Source organism: Hemitrygon akajei, chromosome 14, assembly GCF_048418815.1.
Source record: "Hemitrygon akajei chromosome 14, sHemAka1.3, whole genome shotgun sequence".
Taxonomy (NCBI): domain Eukaryota; kingdom Metazoa; phylum Chordata; class Chondrichthyes; order Myliobatiformes; family Dasyatidae; genus Hemitrygon; species Hemitrygon akajei.
The window spans coordinates 67,956,095-67,970,144 of record NC_133137.1 but is presented as its reverse complement, the minus strand read 5'-3'; the positions used below and the strand labels follow the sequence as shown (position 1 = coordinate 67,970,144).

Here is a 14,050-nt window from a genome sequence, read left to right as displayed (position 1 = left end):
GTTTGGACAATTTAAATGTTGGGCCAGGTGGATTGAAAAGGCGGGTGTTGGGTGAAGAGGCACTGCAGCTGAAGCTGTGAGCCTGTTCCGGGCTTCACGTTTGTGAGCTCTGTGACGATTTGCTCCGCTGTTTGATGAACTGACGCTGAAACTATGGACCTGCCGGATCCGGGCTTGAAGTCTATGGACTCACTTTCGTTCTGAATGCTGGTGCTGCTTTTATTGTTTGCATGAGCTGTGTTTTTTTTTGTTTCTCTACATTTTAGGTGTTTGTTGGCTCTTTTTTTAAAAAAAATGGTTCTTCCAGGTTCCTTGTTTTGTGGCTGCCCGTTAGCAGACGAACCTCAAGGTTGTATACATACTTTGATAATAAATGTACTTTGAACTTTGTTTCATCAGAGATAATTGGAATGGAAATAAATCTGCTCACGGAAACCTAACTCAAACTCATTTACACAAAAAATGTGCTGTCTAGAAGAGAGTACAGATCAGCAATAGGCATGACAACCAGCAAGAACAAGTAAAGACAGCAATCTCTGCTGAAGGATGACTTTCTTAAGTGTTTAAATCAGTTTGGACTCCCAGAATGTTGTGCATGCCTCATCCCAGCTAACACGTTTTTCAAAATGAAGCGTCAAATATGAGATAATGACTTCTCAAGTGCAATGGGAAAAAAATCCCAGCAATTTTTTTTGCAATTATCTTGGTGCCAAGTTACTGTCTTGAAAATGCTGCTCCCTGGGCACGCAGTTTAAAATAAACCATAGTCTGACAGGAGGAAGTCACTCATTAAATCCAGTAGAAATTCAACAAGGCAATTTGACTCGGTAAACTGGAACCAGGGAATAAAAACCTGCCTTAACCCTTAGTGCCTTACCTCCCATGGAACTCTATAATTGCCATTTTTAAAAAAAGAACTTTGTAACAGTACAAGGCAAATTAGGGAATATACTAATGTGTCAGGGATTTATATCTTTCTCTGAAATAATTACATTAATTTAAAAGCTACTTAAATATCACTCAGAATTAAACAATACCCCCAACCATGCCAATTTTATTTGAGAATTTACATTAATGAAGTTCAATTATGAGCACAGTGAATCAAAATGGTATGCAGCTATAAAATACATAAAAATTTCACTATTTTCCTAGAAGTTCCATTCAGAGTCTTTGGGCCTTTTGTCAGGACATTCTCAAACTCAGTCAAACCAAGATTCAAAACCCAAAACATACGTTTATTTCCCACATTTCAAAATGTTCACATACAACTGAAGCTGATCAGTTCAAAACCCTGTCAACGGTAAATAGAACAACAAGTCAATTTAGCTGTAGTATGTGGTAGATTTAGGGAGAATTGGTGGCCAAGTCATTGTGCAATTTTAGCATTATTGTATCAATCTCTAGCCACTGAACATTTGCAGTTAGCAAAGATCTCTAAACTCTAGTCAGTCACAGTACCAGAAAAGAAACTACATCCCATCATATTGTATGAACAATGTTGATTTAATACTTTCAACTAAAGCAGAAGGTGGACCTTCTAGCTACAAGAAGTAACTGTATATTGAACACTGCCTATGAAAGGGTAAAGAGCTGTTCAGGAGATACAACACAAAAGAATAATAGGGCAAATAATCAAAAAGCTCTCCCCCATACACAGAAAAATAGCACTGGCATACACAAACGAGCTCAATATATTTTCATTCTTGTTATAGCACTATGAGGCAAAAGCCTGAGAACTGCTGTACTAAAGGCAAAAAGAAATCTCAACTGCCTTTCCACTACTGTCATAACAGTGAAAAACTAACTACAGGTTATCCAAAATTTTCACACCACAGACAGTACTGAGAAGTGGCCTCATATATGCAATGAACAGGTTAATAGAAAGCAGAAAGCATTTTCTAAGCATTTTTCACTGCATGAAGTGAAAATTGAAGATCTCGATCGTGTATTAAAAAAGTGGATCCGTCAGTGTCGCTTAACAGTATGCTGATCATGAAACATGCTAAGAGCTATTTCAATGAACTGAAACTGGGCTGCAGAAGTTTAAGAAAAGGCATGGAATTAAATTTTTAAAGATTTGTGGTGATAGAGTCTGCTGATCATGATGCAGCAGAGAAAGTTCATTGATCAGTTTGCCAAGATTGTTGTTGATGAGAATCTAACACTGTGAACAGCTGCATCAGTACATGTGTGAAGAGCAACTGTAAGACAAAGACTACTCATCGGTAGCAAATAGGTTCATCATGGGAAATTACGGTGATCCCAAGCTATCGCAATATACTTACACATATATACATACACACATATATATCTACATATAACTATATGTAGTTTTGTATTTTCATTGATTTTATATACCTACATACACACACATACACATCAAAATACTAAACACTTCTGGCACCAAGCATTTCAGCTAAGGGGTACTCAACCTGTACTCACAAATGCCCTAGCAAATTTCAAGATCTATGCAAGCAGATCTCAAAATTACTATTTTTAAACAAGAAACCTGTAACAGTGCAAATAATGCAAATTACGGAATACTGTGTAGGGAGTACACTAATGAGTCAGGAAGATTCATAACGTTTTGTGTAATAATTGCATTAATTATATAAACTACTTAACTCAGACTAAGAATCAAACAGCACTCCAACCTTGCCAATTATATTTGTGAATATCATATAATTAAGCTAATGTAATTCAAATGAATGGAAAATCACTCCTCAGTGAACACACCTCTGTTTCTGCACTGTGGCCATTTGTTCTGTGAGCTCTCTTGTGCCTTTCGTATTGCACCATATTATCCCCCCCAGTGTGACTGAAACCTGAAACCCACAGTGCATACAGTCACTGGTTAGGATGCACATCTCGTGTTCTTGTTGCATTTGTGTGAAGGGGAAGGGGGTCTGGGGATAGACATTCTTGTCATGTTTTTGTTAGTTTCTTGTGCGGGGAGAGGGGGATTTGGGGGCTGATTGTATTGTGCGGGGGGGGGGCAGGGGATTGAGTGGCCAATGCTCTTGTTGCGATTCATGCGGGGGGTGGGGGGGAGGTCAAAGTTCTTGTTGCAATTTTATTAGTTTTTTTGTGCGAGGAGAATGTGATTTAGAGGCCAATATTCTTGTTGCGTGTCCTGTGGGGGAAATAGAGCTTTGTGGGGTTGATGACCACATTGCCATTCAGTTTTTTGTGCAGGGGGTGGTGGGTTTACTGTTTTTCTCTGAAATTACTTCCATGGTTTTTCTTTGTTTCGTGGCTATCTGGAGAAGAACCTCAGTTGCATACTGCATACGTTCTTAGATAATAAATGAACCTCTGAACCTTTTTAGTACGTGCTTAAGAAAGAATATGGAAACAGACCATTCTTCAAATTTTGATAGATGCAGTGGAGAGCATTCTGACCGTTGCATCACAGCCTGGAATGCAGGCTCCAAGCACAGGACCGCAACAGGCTGCAGCGGATCACAGACTCAGTCAGTTCCATTACGGCAGGTCATTCCATATATCGCACTTACCACCCTCTGCACTGAAACACTGCCCCTCAGTTCCTTTTAAATCTTTCCCCTCACACCCAAATTTACTAATCAAGAACCTATTAACCTCCACTTTAAATATACCCAATGACTTGACCTTCATGACCATCTTCATCAATAAATTCCACAGGTTCGCCACCATCTGGTTAAAGAAATTATTCCTTATCTGTTTTGAGGGGATGTCCTTGTATTCCTAGACTCTCCCATTATCGAAAACATCCTCTGCATGTCCACTCTGTCTAGGCATTTCAATATTCAATAAGTTTCAATGAGATACCCTCTCACTCTTCTGAACTCCAACAAGTGCAGGCCTTAAGACAACAAATGCTCCTTAGACATTAACCCTTTCATTCTCAGGATATTTCTCATGAACCTCCTCTGGAACCTTCCAGGAGAGGCCCACAATTTTTTCTTGAATTTTGGGAAACTGTTTACTATATTAAAATTTCAAATATACATAGTTCTTGCAATTATGAGACACCTTGTATACAAATAGTGACTCATGGAATCAGAGAAATGCTATCAATGCCTACTTTGGTTTAGATGTTACTTAAGCACAATTTTTCTCTTCATCGCCTTTCAATGCATTTTGCTTGTAACAAGAACTTGCACTTTTTTTTTTGTTTATCTTTTACAACCTCAAAACTTCATAAAGCCCTCCAAGTGTTCACCAGGCAGGAGACAAGCTGGATTGTGTTTGAATGCAGATTGCTGCAACATTCATGGACTCAAGAGACTTGGACTATATTTTTTCTGTGTGACTGCTCTCTTTTTTTTTACTGCTGTCTTACATGTGCTTGCAATATTATATGTGCTTTATGTGCCTAGAGCTGTGCCAGACTGTTTCTACTGTGTTTTGCATCTAGGCCCCAGAGTAACACCATTTCATTTGGCTACATTCATGGGTATTCTTGTATGGTTGAATGACAATTAAACTTGAACCTTGAATGTACAATATTTCTATAGTATCAACATACAGATGTGCTCACATCTATTGAAGGAGGCCTCAATTTAAATAAAAACATTGAAAAATGTTTTTGTTTAGTCTTTCCAAATGTCTTCAACAAAGTCTTTGTTATAGCACTCTTTCTGTGCCCATGGTTCACAATATCAAGACTTCAAAAATTAACTTATTCAATAAACATGCACTTTTAAAAAAGATTCCATCTCCCCTATTCCATTTCCCTTAGCAAGTGCTCAAATGCACAGTCAAAGATGTTAAGTCATTGTGAGACATACCTCCTCATCCAGTATATGCCTAAATTCCACAAAGTCATTTATTAACTGCGCTGGACCCATCATTTCAGTCTTGGCCTTTATCCAATCCACTGAAAACATTAGTGAGTACAGCTCCTATGACAAAATAATGTGTAAAATTCAGAATGCTATTGCTTAATACAATTGAAACATAAATTAGAATCCACACTCTTGGAATTTGCAAAGCAAACAATAACATTTCTCAAGAATAAGTGAAGGGTAAGGCTGGCAGATTTAGGGAATCCTGGTTGGAAAAAAACACTGAGGCTCTAATGAAAAAATAGAACCATATACTGTGTAAAAGAAATTGGGAACTAGTGAACCTCTGGATGACTACAAGCAGAAGAGGCGTGCATTTAAGAGAAGTTTTGGAAGGAAAAGAGAAGGATCAAGCAGGTAATGTGAAACACATCCCAAGAGATTCTATAGGTATATTAAGAGTAGAAGTGTGCTTAGGGAGAGAGTAGGTCCCCTATGAATCCAAAGGAAATTGATGAGATTTTTAATATTTCTTTTCAATTTTTATTCAACAGAAAATAGTGAAAGTTAAGGAAATAAGTAGTGATGCCTTGGACCACACATGAATTAACAGGGAAGAGGTATTGGAGACTTGAAACTGCATTAAAGTTGATAATAATACCCAGGGCCTGCCCTGGTGCATTCTCAAACCTAATTGGAAGCAGGAGAAGAAATTGTAGAGATTTTTGCTTCATCCCTGGCCATAGGTGAGGTCCCCGAGGACCGAAGAGTAGCTAAAGCAGTCCCATTGTTTAAAAAGGGTAGCAAAAGCAAAACAGGAATTTGCAGACCAGTAAGTCTGACATCAGCAGTGGGTAAATTATTGGAGGAGATGCTGACAGACAGGACCTACAGAACCTAGAGTACATTTGGAGAGAGGTTCTGACTTTGTAATCTTAGCATAGCTCTGTGTGTGGGAAGTTGTATTCAACAAATCCCTTGCAGTTCTTCGAGAAAGTAATTAAGAGAACAGATGAGTGTAGGGCAGTGGATGCGTTCTACATGAGCTTTAGCAAGGCCCTTGACGAGATTCCTCATGGCAGGCTAGTCTGAAAGGTCATGGGAACCAGGGGCAGATAGTTATTGAATTCATAGTTGGCTCAGTGGTAGGAAGCAAGCAGTGAGGGTTGAGAGTTGTCTCCAAGACTGAACACGTGAGTCTAGTGGAATGCCAAAGGGGTCAGTGCTGGAACCCTTTCTACTTGTATTCAATATACTGTATATGATTTGTACAGAAATGCATAAATACAAGTTTACAAAATGATATTAAAATAGGTGGCATTGCAGACAGTACAGAAGATTATGAAAAATTGCAGGGGGGATTTTAGATCAGCTAGATCTCTGGGCTGAGGATTAGCAAATGTCTTTCAATCCAGATAGATGTGAAGTGTTGCATTTTAGGACATCAAATTAGGGTAGAACTTGAATGGTAGGGTCAGTGTTATGGCACATAGGAGAGCAAGTGCATAGTTCTCCGAGAGCAGATTCACAGGTAGACAGAGCCGCAAAGGCATCCTGTCCTTCATCATTAGAGTACTGAGTATAAGAGTCGGAAAGTTATGATCCAGTTATGTATGACACTGCAGCTGGAGTATTATGGACAGTTTGGTCACCTATAATAGGAAAGATGTTATTAAACTAGACAGAGTACAGCAAAGATTGATTTACAAGGAAAGATTGCATAGACCAGGACTTTTATACCTGAAGCATAGGAGATTGAGGAGTGACCTGATAAAGATACATAATATATATATATCTCTATCTTCTAGTGTTTTTTCAGTGGCCTAGTTGAATCAGGAGCAAGAGAGGAGCCTACTCCCAGGTCCATGAGTGAGACTTAAAAAGGTGTGCTCGTGGGCAATTTTGGCCCAAAATGTCGACATTACTCTTTTCCATAGATGCTGCCTGGTCTGTTGAATTCCTCCAGCATTCTGTGTGTGTTGCCCAGGAGCAATTGCAATCAAATCACGATTCACTGGCAAGAATGATTAAGAATGAGGCACGGACAAGCAGATTGGTCATTGTGTGAGTGGACCGGTGTTCAAGTAAGGAGGCCGCGGGTCATCACACTTCAGTGAGAACAGGCTTGGGAGAGGTTCTTCTTCTTCATTCCTCCCCTGTTGGTACATAGTTCTTGCAGTGAGTACTGCTCCAGGGGTTGAGTTGTGTTCTTTATGTGAGAAGTGGGAATTCTGGGAGCCCTCCAGCCTCCTGGATAACCACATCTACACCAGGTGCACCAAACTGCAGCTCCTCAGATAACGTATTAAGGAGCTGGAGCTGCAACTCAATGACCTTCAGATCATATGGGAAACTGAGGAAGTGATAGACAGGAGCTACAGGGAGGTGGTCACCTCTAAACTGCAGGAGGCAGGTACCTGGGTGACTGTCAGGAGAGGGTAAGGAAATGGGCAAACAGTGCAGAGGACTCATTGCCTGTTCTCCTCAAATTGTATCACTTTGGATAGTGGGGGAGGTGATAGGGGAAAAACAACATCAAGTCTACATCTGGCGCTGTGGCTCAGAAGGGAAGGGAGATGAAGAGCACTGCAGTAGGAGCAGACATGATATTCTATGGATTCGATAGACAGAGGGTATGTTGCCTCCAAGATGCCAGGAACCACAGAATTCTAAAGGGGTAGGTGAGCAGTCAGAAGTCTTGATACATATTGGTACCAATGACATAAGCAGGAAAAAAGGAGCAGATCCTGAAGAGACAATTTAGGGAGTTTGGTAGAAAGCTGAAAAGCAGGACCCCCAGGGTGGTAATCTCTGGATTGCTGCCAGTGCCAGGTACAAGTGAGGGTAAGAATAGGATGATTTGGCAGATGAATACATGGCTGAAGAAATGATGCAGGGAGCAGGGCTTTAGATTCCTGCATCATTGGGATCTCATCTGGGGAATGTATGACCTGTAGAAAAGGGACGGGTTACACCTGAACCTAAGGGTGACCTATACCCTTGTGGGCAGACTTGCTAGAACCGTTGGAAAGGGTTTAAACTAATTTGGTAGGGGGGTGGGAATATGAGTGAAGGGCTGAGAATGGGACAGGTAGTATACAAGCAGATGCAGTGTGCAGTGAGACTGTCAGGAAGAACAGGCAGATGACAGGGCAAAATTGTAGCCAGTGGGATGAATTGCTGTGTAACGGGGTACAAAATTGTGATGAATACAGGACTGAAGCTGTATTATTTGAACGTGTACAACATACGAAATAAGGTAGATGATCTTGTAGCGCAGTTAGAGATTGGCAGGTATGACATTGTGGGCATCACTGAGTCATGGCTGAAAGAAGAGTATAATTGGGAGCTTAGCATCCAAGGTTACAACTGTGGTTGATAGGAAAATCAAAGCCAACATAAAGCAAAAGAGATGGCATATGATAGGGGAAAAATAAGTGGAAACTTAGAGGATTGGGAAACTTTAAAAACCAACAGAAAGCAACTAAAAAAGCCATAAGGAGTGAAAAGATGAAATATGAAGGTAAGCTAGCCAATAATATCAAATAGGATACCAAAAGCCTTTTCTTATATTGTGGAGGCATTAGTAATGACCTTTCAAGAATTGCTGGATATTAGTATGGCTCCAGAGGACTTGAAAATTGCAAATGTTACACCACTCTTCATGAAGGGAGGCAGACAGTAGAAAATTACAGGACAGTTAGCCTGATCTCAGTGGTTGGGAAGATGTTACGGAAGAGGTTTCAGGGTACTTGGAGGCACATTAAAATGGGCTGTCGTCAGCATTGTTTCCTAAAGGAAAAATCTTGCTTGACAAATCAAGAAAGGAGAATCTTAGACTTTTTAAAGGCATTTGACAAGATGCCACCAATGGGGCTGCTTAACAAGATAACAGCCCATGGTATTATGGAAAATAAACTATTACAGATTGAGCATGGGCTGACTGGCAGGAGCTAGAGAGTGGGAATAAAGGGAGCTTTTTCTGATTGGCTGCTGGTGACCTGATGTTCCGCAGTATCTGGTATTGGGACCACTTCTTTTTGCATTATGTCAATTATTTGGATGACAATTGGTTACTTTGTGGCCAAGTTTGCAGACAATACAAAGGTAGGAGGAGGGGCAGGTAGTGTTAAGGAAGCAGGGAGGCTGAAGGACTCAGACAGATTAGGAGCACGGGCAAAGAAATGGCAGGTGGAATACGGTGTTGGGAAGTGTATGGTCATGCACTTTGATAGAAGGAATAAAAGCATAAACTATTTTCTAAACGGAGGGAAAATTCAAATATCAGACATGCAAAGGGACTTGGAAGTCACTGTGCAGGATTCCCTAAAAGTTAACTTGTAGATTGAGTCGGTGGTGAGGAAGGCAAATCCAATGTTAGCATTCATTTCAAGAGGTCTAGAATATAAAAACAAGGACTTAATGCTGAGGTTTTATAAGGCACTGGTGAAGCCACACTTGAAGTAGTGTGAGCAGTTTTGGGCCCCTTATCTAAGAAAGGATGTGCTAATATTGGAAAGGCTTCAAAAGAGGTTCATAAAAATGATTCTATGATTGAAAAAGGCTTATCATATGAGGAGCATTCGAAGGCTCTGTCCCTGCACTCAATGTAATTTAGAAGAATGGGGTGGGGTGGCAGATCTCATTCAAACCTATTAAATGTTGAAAGGCAGAGATAGAGTGGATGTAGAGAGAATGTTTCCTGCAGCGGGGGAGTCCAGGACCAGAAGACACAACCTCAGAATAAGGGATATTCATTTAGAACAGAGAAGAGAAATAATTTCTTTAGCCAGAGGGACCTGAATCTGTGGAATTTGTTGCCACAGGCGACTGTGAAGGCCAGCTCATTGAATATATTTAAGGCAGTGGTTGATAGATTTTTGATAAGTCAGAGCGTGGAAGGTTATGGGAGAATACAGGAGTTGGGGTCAAGAGGGAAATGGATTAGCCAAGATCAAATGGTGGAACAGAAGCAATGGACCAAAAAGCCTAATTCTGCTCCAATGTTTCATGGTCTTGAGATCATGAGGGGCATACTGTAGAAGCAGTCCCTGGGTTACGTACGAGTTCCATTCCTGAGTCTGCCTTTAAGTCTGATCTGTACGTAAGTCAGAACAAGTACATCCAGTATTATTTAGTGTCAGTCAAACGTTTGTCTTAGTATATAGTATATATTTTACCTTTTTATGCATGTAAAACACTTAAGAAATGAATGCATTCCAATAATTAAACCACTGCTTTGCTTAGTAATAATTGTAGCTTTCATCGGGGCAGGGCTGAATGCTGACCTGACAAAGGGTCTCAGCCTGAAACATCGACAGTGCTTCTCCTTATAGATGCTGCCTAGCCTGCTGTGTTCCACCAGCATTTTGTGTGTGTTGTTTGAATTTCCAGCATCTGCAGATTTCCTCGTGTTTGCCCTTTCAAATGCTCCATTATTCTCACTTTATCCTTTAAAATTGTTCCGATCGTTGACCGACTGTAGCCTAACGCTTTTCCAATGACCGATAGCGTTTCACCTCTTTCCAAACGCTTCATTATTTCCACTTTATTTTCAATTGCGATCACTTCCCGTCAATGGAACAGAAACACTGCGGGCAGCAGGTCCTGAGCTGCACCAGCCCCCGAGGTCTGCTGTGTCCTGAGGACCACCGCACCGAGACAGGCTAAATAGGACAAGTGGGGGCTGTGCTGGGTTTGGGTATTTGATCCTCCACAATATTCCACGTGGGAATTTAAACTGGAGGTGGCTGTGTTTTTTTTTATGAAGTCGAGTTTTGTGAGCTCAAAATCAACCCGGCACGGATGGTACAGGAGTCACTGGATCGACGTCAACCCGGCACGGGAGCGGTCTGTCACTGGATCGAACTCGCGAACCTCCGTTCTCCAGCCCGGCGCTGATCTCACTGCGCCACCAGCCGACCGGAACCGGGGTGGGGGGGGGGGGGGGGGGGGTGGAGTCAGGGTGAATCTTATTAAGAACAATTTAAGCCAAATACAAAGTTAAACACTCAACACAGTGTCAACGGCAACGACTTAAAATGGCGGACGGCATCGTGATCTGACTTAAAATGGCAGACGGCGTTCTTCTTCCTCGGTTTGTAAGTACGAGTTGTCCGTAAGTCGGACGTTTGTAACTCGGGGACTGCCTGTATATGGGTGAATTTTTTTTCCATAAGCAGGTGCCAAAAACAAGAGGAGATAGGTTTAAGATAAGAATGAGAGATTTAAAAGGAATATCATGGGCAGCTCCTTCATACAAAATGTGGCACTTATTTGGATTGAACTGCTGGAAACAGTGGTTGAGTTGGGAACATTAGCAACATTTTAAATCCATCTAGATAAGTACGTAAATAGGAAGGGTTTAGGGGGCCAAGGGACAAGTGCAAGCAGATGGGACTAGCTTGCTGGGCAACACAGTTGGCATGGACGATTTAGACTGGTGAGCCTGTTTCTGTGCTTATGGCTTTAATATAACATTATTGCCACTTTGAACTATCCAGAAAGTCAGTTTGCTCTTGACTTGAAGGGAGTGGAAGGGACAAGAGACAACCTTTCTTCTCAGAGAGGTATACTATGCAAATAAACAGAGCATCACCCTACTTTGTCTACTAGGAGGTAAAATCAGAGATTACTGACAAATTAACCCAATGTTAAAATAATCTCAGAATGCTACTGACGGGTCATATTCAAAATCACATGACTATACAGTATGCAACCACTTAGAGGGTTAGTTGTGACAACAAATGAAAAATAAAGGAAAAAAAACACAGAACTTCAAAATTGTATAACATAAACATGAAAAAGACTTCAGATGCTGAAAATCCAGAGCAACATACACAAAATGCTGGAGGAACTCAGCAGAACAGGCAGCATCCATGGATATGAATAAACAGTCGACAATTCGAGCTGAGACACTTCTTCAGGACTGTAAAGGAAAGCACGAAGACGCCTGAATAAAAAGGTGGGGGGGGGAGAAGCAGAAGGAGTATATTAGAAGGTGATAGATGAAGGCAGGTGGGTGGGATAGCTAAGTGCTGGAGAGGAAAGAATCTGATAGGAGATACTGACTATTTAAACTGTTTTCTGATGAAAATGCATACAGGTTATTGTTCTAGTTTATTATACTACCTTCAGTGAACACAGGAATTAGTCTCATTTTTAGTCAATGTCAACAGACTATCAGCCAGAGCATATCCATTATTTTGAGTTAGGATTATTGGGTAAAACTGCAGCAGCTCATCTACATGGACAATATTTTAACAGTTATGTGAAAAATTGAAATATTTACAACAAAACCCATTACAAATTTAACTCTGCTGAAACTCCTAATAATGAGAAAACTAATTTATTAATCTATAAAATGTGAAATTTTATACACTAGCTTATTTGAAATACTAACTCATTTTCTAACAATATTCTTGCAAAATGATTTTGTGAGGTAATGCTCATTACCATCTCTATTTGAAGCATGCAGATTAGTTATTCCATTAGGAAACAGAACTTTAGAAGATTAATTATGTATAGAGCTCAACTCGATTAAAAATCCCACCCCCTGATTAAATTACATATTCTTTTCTTTAAAAAGAACAATTTAATCTTTCCTCGCCTACTCATTCTGGCAATGAAAGAAGGGAGGTAATGAAAATGTCACTTAGGAATATGTAAAAATTGCTTGGCAACGCTTTGTTATTTGATTATACCTCCATAGGAATGCATAGCTATTGCCTATGAATGAATGTAAGACTTAAACCACAGCTGTTACTTACCATCTTCATGGGATCTGAAAATCTCAGCTGGTTTCCATAATCTCCACAATACAGTCATAAAGAAACATTTACTCGTGAGGTTATTTTTACATATTGTTCAACTGATTTTGCGTAATCACAGCTATAAATATAGATCCATTAATTAATTTTAAATTTAAATATTTCTCTAATAAATGGGCACTAACTTGTGAATGGAAAACAAAAAGGAAATATATTTAAACTCCCTAAATTAACTTCAAATCAGTTTTTGAAATTAGGCTCAGAATAATCTTAAATGCACTTGCTCTTATTGGACAGCAACTCAAATGAATTGGAGACACAAGAAATGCAAATGCTGGAATCTAGAGTAAATTAAACAATCAAACTTTATGCAGAATCTTGACCTGAAACATAAACATCAACCTCTTCCCCTTCCCCACCTCTGCCTCCACGGATGCTGTTTGATTCTTTGAGTTCCTCCACAGTTTGTTATGTTATGTTCTTTTATCTTATTGTGTTATTTTTGTGCTGTATCAGATCCAAAGTAACAATTATTTTGTTCTCATTTATACTTGTGTTCTGGAAATGACATTGAATTCAATCTTGAATCTTGAATTCAAATACGATAAAAAAAAGTGATCACAAAATCAGTTCCATTGTGTAATAAATTGAAAATACAACAAAAAACATTTCACAGAAGTGACACCTATAGATGGAAAAAACCGAAAATTCCTTATCCAGGATCTTAAGAGTAGAGTACATAAAAAACTATGCAATTTTTTGAATTTATAACCAGAGGAAAATGTCTGGAACTAAACTTGTGAACCTACCATTTTTTAACATGTCCAAAATGACTTTGTTAAGCAACAAACTAAATCAAAATGAATCTAAGAGTAATAATTGGTAATGTAAACTGCAAGAATCATGTTCTAATACAAATCATGACTTAACCCCTATCAGAATTAAAACTAAAAACTTCCTCTACAATATCCTCTGTAGAGTGGTAAAATAAATACCAGGATAATCTTTCAGTCGTATATAATGTAACAAAGGTGGGTGTCTTTAACAAAGTCCTTATTAAGACAGCCTTGTTATCAACAAGAAAATTAGTCCAAGGATCTGAAATTGCTCCTGGGTGTAGAGAAGTTGTGGTGTACTTAAAAGCTGTTTACAAATGCATTCTGGTTCTGTAGCCTTTTTACATGGCAATTAATGGGAAGGGAATGCCCAGAACATGACAGAGTTCCAAACCCAGTACAAGTGTACCTTCCTTCTATGGTCACATATTATCAATTTCCTAGTCTGAGCTTGGAACTTTCATCTTTAAATTAGGTTTTACTAATCATGAGAATTTGATTGTAAAATGAGCACTAACCTTATTCAAATTAGCTCTTGCCATATGGTTAGCCAGAAAACTGTACCAATACATACAATCTTCATCAGAAGGAGATGGAAGCAGCTTTTTATAGGTCTTCTGATACTGACGAACCATTTTGGCATGTAATTCCTAAGTTACAAAAAAAAATCGCAAAT

General features: G+C 39.6%; 1 protein-coding gene across 3 annotated transcripts in view; it reads right to left on the bottom strand.

Annotated features, from left to right (window-relative positions):
- The window catches only part of apaf1 (apoptotic peptidase activating factor 1), a 240,293-nt gene that overhangs the window by 167,250 nt on the left and 58,993 nt on the right, over positions 1 to 14,050 (bottom strand). For all 3 annotated transcript variants that reach the window (XM_073066284.1, XM_073066286.1, XM_073066285.1), the window contains exons 10-11: positions 13,893 to 14,024; positions 4,773 to 4,886 (exon numbers count right to left, since the gene is read on the bottom strand). In XM_073066284.1, coding sequence (XP_072922385.1) covers positions 4,773 to 4,886; positions 13,893 to 14,024 — 246 coding nt within the window. The remainder of the gene's footprint in view (positions 1 to 4,772; positions 4,887 to 13,892; positions 14,025 to 14,050) is intronic.